At 35.0% G+C, this 17,326-nt stretch overlaps 5 protein-coding genes across 5 annotated transcripts; 4 read left to right on the top strand and 1 right to left on the bottom strand.

Moving 5' to 3' along the window:
• The first annotated feature begins 277 nt into the window (after positions 1 to 277).
• LOC107059065 (F-box/kelch-repeat protein At3g23880-like) lies at positions 278 to 799 on the top strand. Its single transcript, XM_015305475.1, has one exon. The coding sequence runs from the start codon at positions 278 to 280 to the stop codon at positions 797 to 799; it is 522 nt and encodes a 173-aa protein (XP_015160961.1).
• A 676-nt stretch (positions 800 to 1,475) lies between these two features.
• LOC102595054 (uncharacterized) lies at positions 1,476 to 2,902 on the top strand. Its single transcript, XM_006340865.1, has 3 exons — positions 1,476 to 1,763; positions 1,836 to 2,174; positions 2,408 to 2,902. The coding sequence occupies exons 1-3, from the start codon at positions 1,476 to 1,478 to the stop codon at positions 2,900 to 2,902; spliced, it is 1,122 nt and encodes a 373-aa protein (XP_006340927.1).
• An 810-nt stretch (positions 2,903 to 3,712) lies between these two features.
• Positions 3,713 to 7,839, bottom strand: LOC102599104 (uncharacterized). Its single transcript, XM_006340531.2, has 3 exons — positions 7,525 to 7,839; positions 7,176 to 7,391; positions 3,713 to 4,116 (listed from the first exon to the last, which is right to left on the bottom strand). Exons 1-3 carry the CDS (start codon positions 7,774 to 7,776, stop codon positions 4,048 to 4,050), a joined length of 537 nt encoding a protein of 178 aa, XP_006340593.1. The 5' UTR covers positions 7,777 to 7,839; the 3' UTR covers positions 3,713 to 4,047.
• A 1,457-nt stretch (positions 7,840 to 9,296) lies between these two features.
• Positions 9,297 to 13,118, top strand: LOC102599427 (transcription initiation factor IIB). The gene is made up of 3 exons (XM_006340532.2): positions 9,297 to 9,969; positions 11,544 to 11,702; positions 11,954 to 13,118. Exons 1-3 carry the CDS (start codon positions 9,388 to 9,390, stop codon positions 12,488 to 12,490), a joined length of 1,278 nt encoding a protein of 425 aa, XP_006340594.1. The 5' UTR covers positions 9,297 to 9,387; the 3' UTR covers positions 12,491 to 13,118.
• A 747-nt stretch (positions 13,119 to 13,865) lies between these two features.
• On the top strand, positions 13,866 to 17,158 carry LOC102599753 (F-box protein At5g49610-like). The gene is made up of 2 exons (XM_015304340.1): positions 13,866 to 14,397; positions 16,063 to 17,158. Exon 2 carries the CDS (start codon positions 16,072 to 16,074, stop codon positions 16,696 to 16,698), a length of 627 nt encoding a protein of 208 aa, XP_015159826.1. The 5' UTR covers positions 13,866 to 14,397; positions 16,063 to 16,071; the 3' UTR covers positions 16,699 to 17,158.
• Positions 17,159 to 17,326: the final 168 nt, after the last annotated feature.

Raw genomic sequence — 17,326 nt, forward strand, 5'->3', positions numbered from 1 at the left:
TTACCATACAATAGGGTTTTAGATTACTTTTTTTTAAAAAAATAAATAAAATAGTCGTTAAGATTCCTGACCCAATTAGTGATGACTATAAGGTCAAGGTAAAAAAAAATCATGTTATTTGCATTAGTGATTAGAATTTTGGATTGGGATATGACCCAATTAGTGATGACTATAAGGTCGTTAAGATTTCTGAAGATGATTTAGAGGCACCCACTGAAATTCTCTCACTAAAAACTGGTTCATGTAGAAAAATTTATGAACCTTCCAATGCGATAATATGGACTATTTGACATCAGTACGAAGAACATTTCATTGGCTTGCTGATTCCGAAGGATATAGGTCTTCTCTGTTTTCATTTAATATTTCAAATGAGGCGTTTGGAGAATTACCATTGTCAAAGGAGATGCCCTTGTTGTGTGACACGATCGAGCAAGGCCTAACAGTGTTAGATGGAATGCTTAGTGTGAATTTTGTTTGTGTCAAGGAGGATACTATTGTTTTTGATCTGTGGGTAATGAAAGAGTATGGTATCGAAGAATCTTGGACTAAATTATTCACAATGAGAGATAGCAGGAAACGTTTTCAAGTGTTACCAATCGCTCCAAAATATATATTTGCAGATGGGCGAGTGTTGCTGAATTCAGATAAAACAGATGTGCTTAGAACATTCAAAGAATCCGACAGAAGAAGCAATCTCATAGGGCCTCTAACTAGTGATGAAGATACCATGAGATGGGACGGATATACTTACACAGAGACACTCATCTCTCCAAAAGATTGTGTTCTTGCTTGGTACTAGTATCGGTTGTTACCCGTTGTATTTTATCATGTGTGTGGTGCTCAATTGGAACAAATCATAGTTCGTGACTATCTAAATATAATTTACTGACAAGTTTAATAGGATTAATTCGAATGAAGATTGAAAATATGAAACGTGCTTTCGTTTTGTCTCGCTACTAATAGCAAACTTAAAAATCTTGTTTGAATATTCTTATTTCTTACGTTCGTCCCGTTACTAATAGCGAAGGTAAATATATTTTTTTGTTTGCACTCCTATTTATGAAGAAGAGAATTATATATAAGTACTAAGTTTAATTTTGTATTATACTTAATTTTAAAATTCTGAATTCACCTAGTCGATATGAACGTATGCAAAATAAAATTAGATAAAATGGTGCCCGCACGATTGCTAAAAGAATGGGGAACCTTAAATCCTTAATTTAGAAATATATAGTTTAATTTTTTTTAAATCTCTCCGCAAAAACTTGCCCACCTCAAATACTACTTTGTTTTAGGCAAACAAAAACAGAGAATAGAATGTTGTTTTTTCATAACAATCCTTAATTATCTCTCAGCCTTTTTTGCTTTTCTCTTTCTTTATGCATTTGGTATTCGAAATTTACTCTCTCTTTCATTAAATCGCTAAAATTAAGTTGTAATTTTAAATTTGGCATAAGGTAAATTATAATTCTTACATGAGGATACTTTGTCCAAATGTTGATAAAGAAGATGGGTTGGAGACAGTGCTGGAGGTGCCAATTCCAGATGAAATGTTCAAAAGTATGGGGAGTAATGCAGCTCTTAGATGGCAAAATATGGCAACATGGATGAAAGCTCAAACATCTGATAAATGGTCTTCACCTATTGTTGCTGCTCGTTATAATGAACTCAGTTTTCTACTTTATATGGTGGGATCTCCTCTTATCCCGTTTCAAATCCAATTGGGCCAATCCGTTAATCGTCCTGTCAAACATTCTTCTATTGTAAGTTTTGGCATTTATATTTCCTGATCAACTTGTAGACACCTCGACTAATTGTTTGAAATTGATGTGCAGGAAGCGTCTACAGCGAAATACATATTGCAACAATACATAGCAGCAACAGGGGGACAACCAGCGTTAAACGCAGTGAATAGTATGTGTGTAATTGGGCATGTTAAAATTACTGGATCTGATTTCCATCAAGGTGATCAAAGTGTGAAGGTGAGAAAAAGTGACGAAAACGGAGGCTTTGTGCTTTGGCAAAAGAATCCTGACCTTTGGTGCTTAGAATTGCTTATCTCTGGATGTAAAGTCATTTCTGGCAGTAATGGCAAAATCTCATGGAGACAATCTTCTAATCAAATTAGGCCAATCTCCAAGGGTCCTCCGAGACCTCTCCGCCGCTTCCTGCAGGTAAAACAAACTTAAACTGTCACACATATGTTATAATAGTTGATTCGTGAAACTATTTTGTCACATTAAAGTAATTGAACTATTCGCGGACGGAAATTTGGCCTTCCAGTCATTTGAGTTTTCTGATCACGTCCCAATAGCTCAGTTATTTTAACGTGACAGAAAAATAGTTGTCTAACTTGACCATACGTGAAATTACTCACACATTAATGTTAGTATCAACATTGTTGTAGGGACTAGATCCTCGGTCTATAGCAAACTTGTTTGCGAATGCAGTCTGCATAGGAGAGAAGATAATAAACGAAGAGGACTGTTTCATTCTCAAACTAGACACAAATCAATCAGCATTGGAGGCACAAAGTGGTCCAAATTATGAAATACTTCATCACACCATTTGGGGATACTTCAGCCAAAGATCAGGTCTAATGATCAAGTTTGAGGATTCCAGGTTGCTAACAGTTAAGACCAGCAGGGACGATGAGGGCGTCTTCTGGGAGACTAGCACAGAATCTGTTATGGAGGACTATAAGCATGTTGAAGGAGTTAATGTTGCGCATAGTGGCAAAACTTTTGTTACAGTTTTCAGATATGGTGAGCAATCTGCAAACCACAAGAGGCAGCTGGAAGAAAGATGGAAAATTGAAGAGGTAGATTTTAATGTTGGAAGATTGACAACTGATTTCTTCATGCCTCCTTCAGATTTCGATAAAGAACGTGCTCGAGTCTAGAATAGATGATGAAAATTATGTACTTGAAGCATATTCAACACAATTTTGCAGTATATACACAAACAGAAAGCTTTTTCTCCTCTCTCAAGAAAGTTTTTTTAAAAACTACTGTACTAATTTGAACAGTATATAATAGAGAAATTTGTCAAGTTTCTATCTGATAACAACTCTTTGCCTCTACATATAGTAACCTTAACTTTCTTATCTTCGGAAAATTAAAAAATGGAAGAAGTATCTCATACCAGTTAGGATCTAGGACGAGCTCTGTGAGTTGAATTGAACCCTCATTTTCCTCTCGGGCTATGTATACATATACAAAAAACAGTTAAAATGTATGTACGTATTTTAAGAGCACATACATTTGAACTCACCGTCTATATACATAATTTTAGCTTCTGAAGATCACAGTTACTATTCAACAAAACACTTGTGGCTTTGTGCTGTTCTTACACAATGGAATACAATTCTTTCTTCCACATTGAAGCGCTTAGTATTTCATAACAATCAATCACTTTTCTATTATTTTTTTCCTTCTAAAACATGTAATCAAAAAATCAAGAACGGACCTGCAGTTTGCTGCTTCATGAAGTGTATTTAAGAACTTACCAAGGACATCAACGGTTTACTACGTAGAATCGAATCACAATTCGACTCGCAAGTTAAGTTTGGAACTATGATGATTTTACTTTCTGAATACTCAAATACTCTCTTAAAACGGTATAACAAAAAGCACAAAGCTATCCTCTATAAGACAATGTATTATGTACATATGATACTAGTATCATCAGTAAATTAAACACAAGCGCAAAACATGTCTATCGAAAGTGTATTTCAGCGCAAAACTACTAGCAACAAATCCAGATTGTTTTTTGCATGAATTAATCCAATCATGATGTTTTTTGAGTTTTCACCAACATGTGATTTCATTGTGGAAAGACAAAAATCAGAGGAGAAAAAATTTACAAGTATGAAATCCTAAATAAATACTAGTTTTTCCCTAACAGCGAAAAATGCAATGAACTGACAGTGTAATCTTTTCACAAATGCCGCCTTTCGCAATAACCAGACAGCAGATGGCATAATCATCATTCATGTATGTGAAAAGCGGTGATCACACAAATGGGGGATTCTTGATATTCTCCAAGTCATAACTTTCTCCCTGTTGCAGTTGTTTGCTCCATCTTCATTTGTCTTAGACTTAATTCACGTATTCCCTGAAATAGTTTAAAATGGGATCAAACACGCATCAATGACATTAGGACACATCTAAAAGGAACAATCACAACATAACAAGAATCTAGGAGAGCAAACTAGGTAGAATTAAGAAAGTTATCTTTGTCTATAACTTTTAACAAAGGACAATACAAAATAGCAGCAACAATCAGCGCATGTTAGAGGCTAAAGAGAGAGATCCAGCCATAAAGAATGTTGTTTTTCAAGCCAAAGTTACTGGCCTATAGAAAGGAAAAACGGAACATCTTACTATCCATCACCTGCCAACCTTTGGGAACAATATTGTTAGGCCATCGTGTTTCATGCCAACCAACTTGACCAATTAAGTTGCAGAAAGAAAAGCTACTATTTTCTTCATCAAAAAAGAAAAGCTACTATTTTATCACTGTGTACTTATAATAGGAAGTTACTGCACATTTCATGTAAACTGCCCTATAAGAGGCAAAGAGAACTTTCAACTCGTTATTTCATACATATATAAATACTGAGAACTTTCTTCAACTCTTATATGGAGTAACAAGAAATTTCATAAGCTTCATCAGAGAAAATAAATAAATAACACAAGAATAGGCACATCAAAGTCAAAAAAGAGAACTGTGTTGTTATCAAGTCCAATCAGCTCCAACGAGAAAGTTGTATTTTGTCAATGAAAACAAGGAGAAATTTTCGACTGGAGCAAACGAATTATAGAAGATCATCTCATGTTGATGGTAAAAGTGAAAGACAGAAGTGATGGACCTATCTACCAATATTATCAAGAATAACAAGTTAACAACAGATGTTCTGAAATACTACATATTTTACACTATCATGTCATTCAATATAGCAAGATGGAACTGAAGGAATGTTCTTTTATCTTTTCCATATGCAAATCGCTAAAGTTCAACATAGCATAATAGCCAAGTACAGTCAGCAAGCAGGTTAATTCTAGCCAAGGAAGAAGAAAAATAAGTTTTCACATCAAAGTTTATTAAAAATACAACTCATGAATCTAGTTACTGAAAACACTTATTCCTATGAATGGGTCCACACAGAACAAACCACAATTAGATGGTTGCAAATAGTTAAAGGAAGCAACCAAAAGGAACACAGAAAACTAGTAAACTTGCGTCTGTAGAATATAGCCACATTAATGATAAAATGTAATCAATGAAATCTCAAATTAAGAAACAAAAAGAATGTAAGCATTAACATCGCACCAAAGTGGCACTCAAGGGTATGGCCTAGTGGTCAATGAAGTGGGATGAGAAAATGAGGTATAATGTTTAAATCCCAGATTCCCATCTGCCTAAGCCAACCCGGAACCTATGTTGCTGGGAGGTAGCAGGTACCCCGTGGAATAGTCAAGACACATAAGCTTGCTCGGACAATGAACAAGAAAAAGAGTAGTGCAAGTTTAAAAACCAGAAATAATAATATAATAACACTAGTAGCGAAAAATCTTCCATTCTGGGCCGGTGACATCAGCTGTTGAATTTTAGCCCATAATCATAATCTAGCGTGACGTGGGAGAGAATTTCCAAAAGTTTCCTAACTGAAGCTGGTTAGGTGCCAGCGTCAGTTAGGGATAGTTGGAACTTCTCTCCCGCCTAGTAGTCTTAGTTACCATGGGACTTTTCTCTCTCTATGTGTGTGTATGTGTGTGTGTATATTTATATATATATATTTGAAACAGCGAATATCTCAGGAAAGTCAAGTTACGAAATTGCAGCAGATACCAGTTTATTGGGTAAATTTGATTTAGCATCCAAGGAGATTAAAATAAATAAATCAGGGAGATGCTTTAGTCAAAATGGCTAACTTCGGTATTAGTCAAAATGAATACTCTAAGCTGAAACTGTTGAATTGAAGCAACAGTAGATTCCACCACCAAATAGAGTTATAGAAGATATTATAATCTTCTGCTCAGTGTATTATTTCTGACCAAGTCAACATTATGATAGTTGTGAGCGAAAGAGCAGAAAAGTATACATCCAATGTGCTACAGTTCATTATGATATCTTCTTAAATATAATAAACTCACACAACAATCAGATTAAGTTAGTGGATTGTGAAAAGTTTAAGAAACGGTAAGTACCTAAAAGTTGCATTGCAAGGAATAGACCAAATTATGTTGCATTTTTCAGTTTCCTTTGACTTGGACTTACCATATACCTTAAAGTTCAAGGAAAAACTACTTAAATTCATCGGTAGGAGTGATAATAGACAAGTGAAGCATTTGCAACATTCTAAGTGTAATATTATCTCCAAAATAAGGAAACTAAAGATGACAAGTGAAACATACAAGCAAATTCTAGTTAATTTTTACATAAACAGGTGTGATGTCTAAATGCAGACAATTCAGAGATCTAGCCTAGTGATCCAAGAGAATGGTGCAATACATGAAAAAGTAAGTCTTAGGATTAATATAGGAAAGTTGAAAGAAAAGATTGATACAAGAGACTAGGTAGATATTTTAGTGCACTGATCTGTCAGCATTACCAAATAATGATTGAAGATATTAAAAGGAAATGAGGTAATCCTAAAATCACATGGAAGAAAGTTAGCTCAAACTTGGTGAAGAAAAAAACACAATGAAAGCAAAATATCATTTGAGCAATGCCAACTAGTCGAGATTAACTTAGTCGTGTTGATACATGTAAGTCTGGAGTACGCTGAACGTCTTCTTTATTTATTTACAGATTTGTATAACAGAAAGATAAATAGAACCACTAGGGTTAGAGAGCTTCAAATTTGTCTTACAAAGAAATCATAAGAGTATTGAAATGAAACATAAACAAATGAAGTCAAAATGATATTGAAAAATCTATATAGTAAACCCCAATTAAACTGAGATTTAAAGTATGGTTGCTATTGTTGTTAAAGCTTCATCGACACACAGTTAAAATGACAATTATTGTAACAATGAATTAACAGCAGTAAAGATCACAAGAGTGCTACAAGGCTTAATGTTTGTCTAATATCCCACACCCACACTCACACCCACACCCACACCCAAATCACCATGAGAATTGGATTCAAAGGGAAAGAGAGAGCTAACCGATGAATGAAGAGGTGGTGATTCAATAGGAATGTAGCGTACAGACATCTTAGCGATCTCAGAAAGGGCATCCTCGGGGACTCCAGGAACGTCACTGGTTAACTCCTCGTAGGCAGCCTCAAATGCTTCCTGCCAAAACTTTAGCAATTTGATCCCACGGCTGTTTGTGTATACATCCCACATATGCTTCACTAACTTCTCCCTTTCTTCCATTTCCTGCCAAAAATAGATACAATTTCCGAAAACCAATCAACGAAATATCAAGTTACTAATAATTAGGTAATCCAATCAATCAATCAGCTCTGTGTCAATCCCAAACAATGAGGTTGAAAAAGGGAAATGTACGGACCAGAACGTCGAGATCTTCGGGGAGGGGAATGTCGATGTCATCGGATATGGCGTTGAGGTTACCGGCGGACCAACGGAGAGTAACAGTTCCGGTGAGCATAGACCAGAAAGCTAACAATAAGATAGCGGTAAAAGCCCAAAACTTGTAACGGCCTCTACCGAAAATGGCGGAGTATGAAGTTTCCTTTTTGGAAGTCGTGAACGACGATGAAGGTGCCGTCGGCGTTGATATGGGAAGATCATCATCCTTCATCTCAATTTTCCCTTCTCTCTCTTTTTTTGTACAAATAAAATTCCTCTGCCCTTTTTCTTTTTATATGTATTTATTTATACGTTTGGTTTATTTGAATTTGATTGGATCTCTATTCTGGGATTCTGCAGGATAATATATTTTCATGGCCACACTATTTTTACTTGTAATTAGGTTAATATTTAAAATTTACTTATTTTGATTAAAACAAAAAATGAACCGATATAGCAACTATTTATATTTATATATTAGTACAATAGGAATTTATATATAGCCAATTATTACAAGGTTATAGAAGTAGTGGATTGTTTCCGGACTCTTTAAATTCAAAAGTATTTTTAAGGTCTAATCATGAATAATGAGATGCAATTATTCAAACAGATAAATAAATAAACATATTTTTGACTATTTAAAAAGTGAAAACAGCAAAATATCGGTTAACATGTGTGCTTTAAAAAGAAATTCACAAGATAGAGAGTATGACATGCATTTTTTGGGGTTTGGTCTTAATTTTACGATGAGAATATATAGATTTGTCTATGTTATTGGTTTAAAATCTATTTATAAATTGAGTTTCAAGTATTCTTTTATGTTGTGTTTAGTTGTGATTTTAAAGTCATGTTTACTAGTTGTGATTTATGCTTATTAATTGTGATTTATAATTATGTTGATAACAATGATTTATAAGTCATATATAATGGCAACAATAAGTTATATTTACGAGTCCGAATTAAGAATTACATTTATTATTGTTGGTTTATAAATTATAATAAAATATGATTTTATAATGTTTCTTTTTTGTGTTTTTCACATTTTGTTTGGAATCAATTTTGCAATTCCTTTTGCCTTTCCCTTTTTATATGTATTTATTTATACCTTTGCTTAATTTGAATTTGATTTGTATTTTTATTATGGAATTCTCTGCTATCGTTATGGCGCAGGATTATCTATTTAATGATCATCCTATTTTTATTTGAAACTAGGTTGTTATTTCAAAATTAACTTATTTTGATAAATATTTTTTTGACCAATATAGTAATCTTTTTATATTTATATATTAGTACCATTGAAATTTATATTTAGCCAAATTATTAAGAAGTTATAGAAGTAGTTGATTGCTTCAAGCCTCTCCAAATTTAAAAGTATTTTTAAGGTCGAATCATAGATTAATGATATGTAGTTATTTAAATAGATAAAAAATATAAATAATTTTTACTATTTAATAAATGGAAATAGCCATGAATCCGTTCACATAAAAAACACAGAATAAAGAGTGTGAACCTACATTTTTGGGACTTTGATCTTAAATTTATGATGAGAATGTATACATTTCTTTATGCTATTGGAGTAAACATTATTTATAAGTCAAATTTTAAGTATTATTTATATATTGTGTTTAGTTGTGATTTTTAAAACCTATGCTTACTAGTTGTGATTTATAATTGCGTTGATAATAACAATTTATAAGTCATATTTAATGGTAATGATGTCACATTTTCGATTACAAAACTTTAAATATTACTGCACCGGTGACCAAAACTCTTTTACAAATAATTTGGTCCAGCAGGACCAGTACTCCAAGCCCCCACGCCTAGCTAGTTGAAATCAGAAAAAATGCGGTGTCCGTACTGCTCGGCGGAGCAAGGGCGGTGTACCAGCAGCACTAGTGGCAGACCGATAACAGAGTGCACATCCTGCGGCCGGGTAGTGGAGGAGCGATTAACCCAATCCCACCATCTTTTTCATACCCGTGCCCAAGATTCTCCTCTGTGCCTGGCTACTTCCGATCTCCCCACTCTTCCCATCTCCGCCACTAACGACGATGAAGACCCATTTGAACCCACTGGTTTCATCACCGCTTTCTCTACTTGGTCTCTCGAACCCTACCCAGTATTTGCCCAATCCTCCATTTCATTCGCCGGCCACCTCGCAGAGCTCGAGCGGGTCCTCGAAACGACGTCAACTTCCTCCAGTTCGTCTTCTTCCTCTGTCGTGGTGGAAAATCTCCGGGCTTATTTGCAGATTATTGATGTGGCTTCTATTCTGCGACTGGATTATGATATTTCGGACCACGCGTTTCAGCTCTTCAGGGATTGTTCTTCGGCGACTTGCTTAAGGAATCGGAGTGTTGAAGCGCTTGCTACTGCTGCTCTTGTGCACGCTATCAGGGAAGCCCAAGAGCCGAGAACTCTCCAGGTATGTTAAATTGGTAAATGGATGCCATAAATACTATGCTATTGCTGAATTTGAAAGGGACAAAACTAATCAAGCTCTAAGCTTTGCTCTGTCTATACTAATCCAGCTAATTGGCATCTAGTTGAACTCTTGCCAAATCTTTTGAAGTAAGGAACATCTTTGTAAAGGAATCGGGGGTCCAAAAACAATAGGACTTCATATATTGGGAAAATAGCTACAATAGATGTATTTGGTATGGCAGAAAATATCTTTCAAAGAAGTGGTACTACCGTCCATTGTCAGCGGTACTCATTTTTCTTTCCAAATACCACAGCTGTTACTGTGTATCACTTGCTTCAATCAACACAATGTTAATGTTTCCAATATTCAATACTACTACTAAATCACCAAGACAGTATTGTTAACATTTCAATCAATAGGTATGGAACTTTGGTGTTACAATCTTTTTTTAAAAACAAATAAGGTCATTTAATTGAGTAGAACAGTGCCAAGAGAACGCTGGTAATTACAGCTATGTAGCATACTGATTCAGCTGAACCTTTGTCATTGTTAGCTCGTTTCGTCTCGCTATTTCCTTTCTTGTTCTCTTGTTCAAGCTTATTTCCATCCTAGGGTTTATTCTGATGTTGATAAACTTTTGCCTTCTCCAAACCTCTCTTTCTCACTTACTACTTTTCCTCTTTCTTATCTTAAGTGGAAGATACCCTATATGTAGGAAAATCATGGAAGAGAAGGAAAAAAACAAAGTACAAAGAGGGAAATACAAGAGAAGACAGGAAACTTTTGGTGGGCTGTAAGGGAACTTCTTTCTCCTCGCCCTTTCTCTCCCTCCCCCTACCCCCAGTCCCCCACCCAATGTTCTTTTCACGTGTTTTTCTAGGAACAAACAAGAGATGGGAAGCTCTTGTACTTCTTTCCTCTTCCCTTCCCTAGTTTCCTTTAGTAGTGTGCCGAACCTGGAGTTGCAGTATAGTTGCATCAAAAATATCCTGTGATTGACCATTGACAACAAATCTGCTGCTAACTTTAAAGTGGTTAATAGATACTACCCATTTGATTGCACTTAAAGCCAAGCAAATGGTCAATAACCTTAAGCTCACAATTTGAATTTTGTTTCTTGGTCTTCGTTAAACATATACTCCATGAAATAGAACAGTGCTTCAAAATAGCAACAACAATGTAGAAAGCATCATCATGAATAAGGGCCTTTAAGATGTATTGAATGTGAAGTACTGCCATTGTGTTACTACTGTCAATTGTCATTCTTGTAGTAAGAGAGCTAGAGAGAGAGAGAGAGAGGGGTCTCAAGATTGCTAACATGTCATTTTTGATATTATGCTAGTGTGTCTTTGTCAATGGTTGTTGATTGTAATTTGTATACCATGTTTACTTTGAAATAATTAGACATTCTTCCAATTGTAGGTCAAACTGAACATTTGGCTTTTTTTCCCCTCTTCCATTGGATGCTTAATTTTTTGTAACTGAGTGGTAGTCTGAGATGCATTTCATAAAAAAACTTCCATGAACTTTCTGATTTTTCTGCGCTTCTCTAATTTGAATTAATTGATAACTAGGAAATATCAGTTGCAGCCAATTTACCTCAGAAGGAAATTGGGAAGTACATAAAGATTCTTGGAGAAGCGTTACAACTCAGTCAACCTATCAATAGTAATTCTATATCAGTACATATGCCAAGGTTTTGTACACTCCTTCAGCTGAATAAATCTGCTCAGGTACCTAACGGTTCATTCAAAAGTTAGTAATCAGTTGCCTTGGTTAATTGTATATGCTATTGTCATTAACAAAAAATCAATAGCCGAAAAAAGCTCTCTTTCCCAATCAATTTGTTTGAGACTGCGAATAAGTCATGTCATGTTGGTCCTATGTGTTTACTCAATTTCATCAAGTTATTGTTTAGTTTACTTGAAGGTTCCTCTGTATTTACTAAATCTTTTGAATGTATCTTGCACAACAATTGCATCAGGAGCTGGCGACTCACATTGGTGAAGTAATCATCAATAAATGCTTTTGCACTAGAAGGAATCCAATTAGCATCTCTGCTGCTGCTATATATTTGGCATGTCAACTAGAGGACAAGCGGAAGACCCAGGCTGAAATATGTAAGGTGACTGGACTAACTGAGGTTACTCTTCGTAAGGTGTACAAGGAGCTTTTGGAGAACTGGGATGATCTCCTACCCTCAAGTTATAAACCAGTTGTTCCACCAGAGAAGGCTTTTCCTTCAGCTACCATTGCTACAGGCCGTTCATTAACACCTAGAGTTGATTTAGTTGAGGGAACTTCATCTGAGAGGGACAAGCCTGTTAAACCAGTCAACTCATTAGATGTATCTCCTCAGATCAGAGGCAAGGAGGACTCTCATAGCAAAGATAATATTAATACGACTCAATTATCTTGGCCACCACCATTTTGGAAGCCTGAAGCTCCTACTGAAGGTGGTGTTAAAACAGCTACAGAGAAGAGTCAGAATGCTACTCAAGAAATGGAAATTGATTTATAATATAAATCTCAGTAAGATGCACCTTTTCACAAATAGCAAAAACTGCTTCTAGTTCTTTGATGTCAGCCAGTTCTCTTATCACCTGTGTCAACTGCAACTTCAGCTTCAGTGTTCTGAATCTCCAGCCTGCGGTATCACCTGGCTCTTTTGGAATGTTCAAGCTGTACTACCACCAAAGGTTGCATCTAACCCTGTAGATAGAGGATTCATTTAGTAAAGTCAGGATGAGGAGCCATATGTAGCTGGATAAACGGATAAGCAATTACTTTGGTTAGAAGATGGGGGACTATGAGAGGGAGAAATAGTAGTTACAAAAACGCCTCGTGTAAGTTTCATTTGGTACTCTCGTGGAGCTTTGAGCAACCAGGTGCTTAAATGGACATTTCCGCAATCATCTAAAAGTCCTATTCTCCTTCTACTTCTCATAATAGTTTTTTTCTTAATATAAGCATCAGTTAGAATGGTAATGATATACTAATATCCTATTTCTTCTCCCAACACATTTAGCTTGGAACACTCTGGTATGGAATTCTGAACGCCGCTGGTGATAACTTTTCGCCTTTATATAGTATGCCTTATTGATATAAAAATGGAGAAAAGATCTTAGGTACTCCATTTACATGGTTTAGTCCTTTTCTAATTTTATTTGCCACAGTGAATCGCAGGTAAGAAACTTAGTTCTTTTGCTTTGAAAGCTCCTAAGAAATACTATATGCCAAATGGAGGTGCTAGAGCAGGAGTAATTTCAGTAGTCGTCAGTTTACCAAAGTGACTGAATTTTTTTTTTTACGGAAAAATTACGCAGCTTCACTTAGATATTGTCATTACATAATTTTTTATTTTTGGCTACAACTTCGCAGCTGGCATCATTTTCCACTGTACATTTTTCTAAGAAATAATCCGACTATAGGATTGTATTCGTGTTTTATAACTCAAAAGTCATCCGACTTTAATTTTTTAAATATCAATAAATACTTTATATGTCCAACAATAGTTGTTCATTATTGATTTGATGCAGGAATTAAGAAGTCGTAAATGATAAATGTAATTTTACTAAATAACCCTTATTAAATATGAGTCATCTAAGTATTAAAAAATGAACCATATTTAATAGTAAAGGTTTTATTGTTCATTTCAAAATTGTATAGTGGACAAGTAAAGATGGATCAGGAGTATGTTATTTAAGTGTTTGATTTTAAAATAGAGAATGCATGTGTATTTAAATTATTACTATATTTTTGTATAATTTCTATAGTATAAGAGTGTAACTATTTGATTTTAATATAATTTCTATAGTATAAGAGTGTAACTATTTGATTTTAAAAATAGAGAGTATCTTTATCATTAAATCATGGTACTTATTTGTGTTTGATTTTAAAATATTGAGGGATGCAATGTATAATTTAATCACTTTTCAGGGTGTGCAGTTGTACTCTAATATTTTATCTATTTTAATAAGAAAAGTTTTTTTGTAGGAGTCGTCAATTCGAGTCTCGCAATATAAAGACATAATACATAAATATGACTCTTAACTTGGCATCAATCGATAACTATGACCTTTAATTTTGGATATGCACAAGTAGACACTTAAACTTGTATAAAATTGAACAACTAGATGCATTCGTCCTATATGACACTTTACATGAAAATTTTGTGTCTTATGTGGCGTCCTACATGTATTATGTCATGTAGGATACATGTGTCTACTTGTTCAATTTTATACAAGTTTAAGTATTTACTTGTGCACACTCAAAGTTGAAGGGCATAATTATCGTTGAAGCCAAGTTAAGAATAACGTTTATGTATTACGCCCGTATAAAAAGAGTCGAGCGTTAAGTACAAGGGGATCCATCATTCTCGCTTAACAACAATAATTGAATTACACTCTGTGATAGAAATTCAGTAAGGTATAGATTCTTATTTTCTTCATCGTTCAATTGTTTGCTCAAGAATTTAGGGTTTTGTATGTGCTTACAAATAATAATTTGGCTTTGATCACTATAGTTTTTAGAGTTTTTGTGGCTACATAATTGATTGATCTTATCTTATTATGCGATATTCAGATTAGGCTTTTTGTATATTCTAGTTTTTCGCAATCTGTTCTCTTCTTTTCTTTGAGATTTCTATGCCAATTTAGTTGATATGTTTTTCTTGAGAGATCGTTTTGTTGATATGTTATTGTTCATTAAGTATTCTTTTAGATATATGTTAATATAGAGTACCCATCATTCCAGTATTGCTGTAAGAGCTAACGTCATTTGATCTTCAAGAATGTCAAGAAAATTATTTTGTTGTCTATCGGAAATATTCTCCCTACCCACAAAGGTAGGGGGTAAGTCCTTCGTGTGCATCTTAATTCCTACCCTCCCCTGATCCCATTACATTGGGTGTGTTGTTGTTGTATAGAAAATGAAAAGCAACAATCTTGACTGAATTTAGGGGTGTAAAATGGTGGGCGGGTTTGGTCAAATTTGGACTGGTTAAGCGTCAAGTCAAAGCAAGTCAAAACTGAACCCTCATGATGTTAGAGGCATTGTGATTATCTTTAGTAACAGAAGATTGAAAAAACAAGAAAGAGACTGTTTGTTGCACTGTCTTAACCATCAGTGACTATAATCCATTCTTCCTTCTATGGCTTCTTCATAAGATTTTGTGGTTTTTGTGCATATTCCATATTTTTTCTTTGGAACATACAGTGAAATCTGATCCTGATTAGACTTTAGTGTTCTGCTCCTCCTGTAGGTTGTTGTCTTGTAAGTAACCTGAAAGTTTGATATGTAAGCCATGCTTATATGTGGCAGAATGATTTTACTGCTAATGATTCAAAATATTTCCATCTTCTTATGGGTTAGAATCAAAATCTTATGTATTTTTTCAAATACACGATGGTTCCTTACTGAAATTAGATTTTCCTTTCTACTTTACGTTATTGGTTTTTACCTTAGTAGCCTTGAACCTGGAATCTGATGCTGGAATCAGTGCTACTTTAAATATATCAAAGTGATGCTGGTGATATAGGATGTGGCTGTCTCTGTCTAGTGATTGCTGAGTAAGAAATATGAAATATGGAAGTGCCAAGTTGTGACTGATAACTAATGTTCATCTAATGACCGACTAGTGGTCCAATTGAATACATTAAATTCTGTATGATATTTTACTGTGATATTCACCCTCATTGTGGTGTCTTAGGAAAATATGGTTTCAAAGATATTTCTGGCCTACCTGAAAATGCAGTATTCTCCTAGTCATCAACAAGCTCCATTTACAATCGTTCTAATCTTAGCATTTGTTGCTACCCGAAAATTTCTGCTTCCTTTGTATGAAATCTTGTTTTGGAAGTTTCTGCATGTGCATACTTAACAATTATAATTATAATGTTGGGATAGGGTCTGTTACAGTTAGAACTATAGGAGAAAAAACATGTAAAGTGGTCGTTGTATGTGGGGAAATTTCATTTGTTTGATGGAAAAATGGAACTTTTAATTCCAATTGTCCTAAATTGAGTATTTCAAATAAATAATTCTATATTTAAGATGAGTGTTGCTGTTTGACAATGGAGTAAATTTATTTAGGTTGCAATAATGGATCGTGGAAAAATACCAGACCTTGCTGCACGGGATAATAAGATTTATCTGGATTTAAAGGACATCATCAAGGAGAATGCCCTTCCCTTCCTTCCTGCCAAATCAGTTGTCAAATTCGGAGCTGTTTGCAGGGACTGGAGATTCCAGATTTCCGCTCCACTTTTTGCCCACAATCAGTCACTTTCTTGTCACAGCACATCAGGCATCTTTATCCAGATTCACAGGGGTTCCCCTTCTCTCATACCCATTTGTGGGGTGCCAGATCCAATTCTTAGCTTCTTGCCTGAGCCTGTTGACATTAAATCCTCCTCCAATGGACTGCTTTGTTGCCGAGGTCGTGAAGGGGACAAGGTCTACTACATATGTAATCCCTTTACTAAGCAGTGGAAGGAACTACCAAAATCAAATGCTAATCATGGATCAGTTCCAGCAATTGTGCTCTTAGTTGAACCATCGTTGCTCAACTTTGTAGCAGAGTACAAAATTATATGTGCTTTTCCATCCACAGATTTTGGTAAGGCAACTGAATTTGATATATATTCCTCCAGAGAGGGTTCTTGGGAAATTGCTAGGGAGATATGCTTTGGAGATAGAACAATATTTTGTTTACTGGATGACAACTGATAATATTCTTGCTTTTGATCTAACAAAGGAGAGGTCACAGCTCCTTCAAAGCTATGACACTCATGGCTTCTTGGGGACTTTTAGTGGAAAGCTCTGTAAGGTTGATGTCACTGGTAATAGAATCTTGTTAAACATTTTGGCTAATACCCACTCAAATACAATGCAAATGGGAAGCCAAATCAAAATGTGGTCAGAGAAACAGACTGTTGTTCTTGACAGTGAAATTGTTGGGGATGTAACAAGGAACTACTCAGTTTTACATGTTGACAGTGATATAATGGTGGCTCGTTGTGGAGGAAGAACGTACTCATACGATTTCAAGTCCTGTGCAAAAAAATTTCTGAGCAGTGAAGTTGGAATTCGTCGATGCTTTCCATATGTAAACAGCCTAGTTGTAACAAACTCAATAACAAGACCAACTCAATTCAACTTCAAACAACCGACAACTCTATTTCATTAACTCGTAATTGGAATTACATAGGAATTTAAGAACTAAATAGGAAATTAGAAGAACACAAGTAGAAGAAAGGGGATGAGAAGCTTAGACTAAGAAGGGAGATGAGAGGAAACACTCTTTTCTTTAACAATTTGCATAAACCACTTCTTCTCATCCATCATCCTTTTAGCT

The sequence above is a fragment of the Solanum tuberosum genome, unplaced genomic scaffold, assembly GCF_000226075.1.
Source record: "Solanum tuberosum cultivar DM 1-3 516 R44 unplaced genomic scaffold, SolTub_3.0 scf00020, whole genome shotgun sequence".
In the NCBI taxonomy this organism is placed as follows: Eukaryota; Viridiplantae; Streptophyta; class Magnoliopsida; order Solanales; family Solanaceae; genus Solanum; species Solanum tuberosum.

What these genes read in the sequence shown, in the direction of transcription:
- LOC107059065 (XM_015305475.1), top strand. Translation starts at nt 278, where the DNA reads ATGGACTATTTGACATCAGTACGAAGAACATTTCATTGGCTTGCTGAT.
- LOC102595054 (XM_006340865.1), top strand. Translation starts at nt 1,476, where the DNA reads ATGAGGATACTTTGTCCAAATGTTGATAAAGAAGATGGGTTGGAGACA. An exon ending in CTGTCAAACATTCTTCTATT is followed by an intron (nt 1,764 to 1,835) that starts GTAAGTTTTGGC and finishes ATTGATGTGCAG; the next exon opens with GAAGCGTCTACAGCGAAATA. An exon ending in CTCTCCGCCGCTTCCTGCAG is followed by an intron (nt 2,175 to 2,407) that starts GTAAAACAAACT and finishes ACATTGTTGTAG; the next exon opens with GGACTAGATCCTCGGTCTAT.
- LOC102599104 (XM_006340531.2), bottom strand. Translation starts at nt 7,776, where the DNA reads ATGAAGGATGATGATCTTCCCATATCAACGCCGACGGCACCTTCATCG. An exon ending in CCGAAGATCTCGACGTTCTG is followed by an intron (nt 7,392 to 7,524) that starts GTCCGTACATTT and finishes TATTTTTGGCAG; the next exon opens with GAAATGGAAGAAAGGGAGAA. An exon ending in CACCACCTCTTCATTCATCG is followed by an intron (nt 4,117 to 7,175) that starts GTTAGCTCTCTC and finishes AAACTATTTCAG; the next exon opens with GGAATACGTGAATTAAGTCT.
- LOC102599427 (XM_006340532.2), top strand. Translation starts at nt 9,388, where the DNA reads ATGCGGTGTCCGTACTGCTCGGCGGAGCAAGGGCGGTGTACCAGCAGC. An exon ending in AAGAGCCGAGAACTCTCCAG is followed by an intron (nt 9,970 to 11,543) that starts GTATGTTAAATT and finishes ATTGATAACTAG; the next exon opens with GAAATATCAGTTGCAGCCAA. An exon ending in AGCTGAATAAATCTGCTCAG is followed by an intron (nt 11,703 to 11,953) that starts GTACCTAACGGT and finishes CAATTGCATCAG; the next exon opens with GAGCTGGCGACTCACATTGG.
- LOC102599753 (XM_015304340.1), top strand. Translation starts at nt 16,072, where the DNA reads ATGGATCGTGGAAAAATACCAGACCTTGCTGCACGGGATAATAAGATT.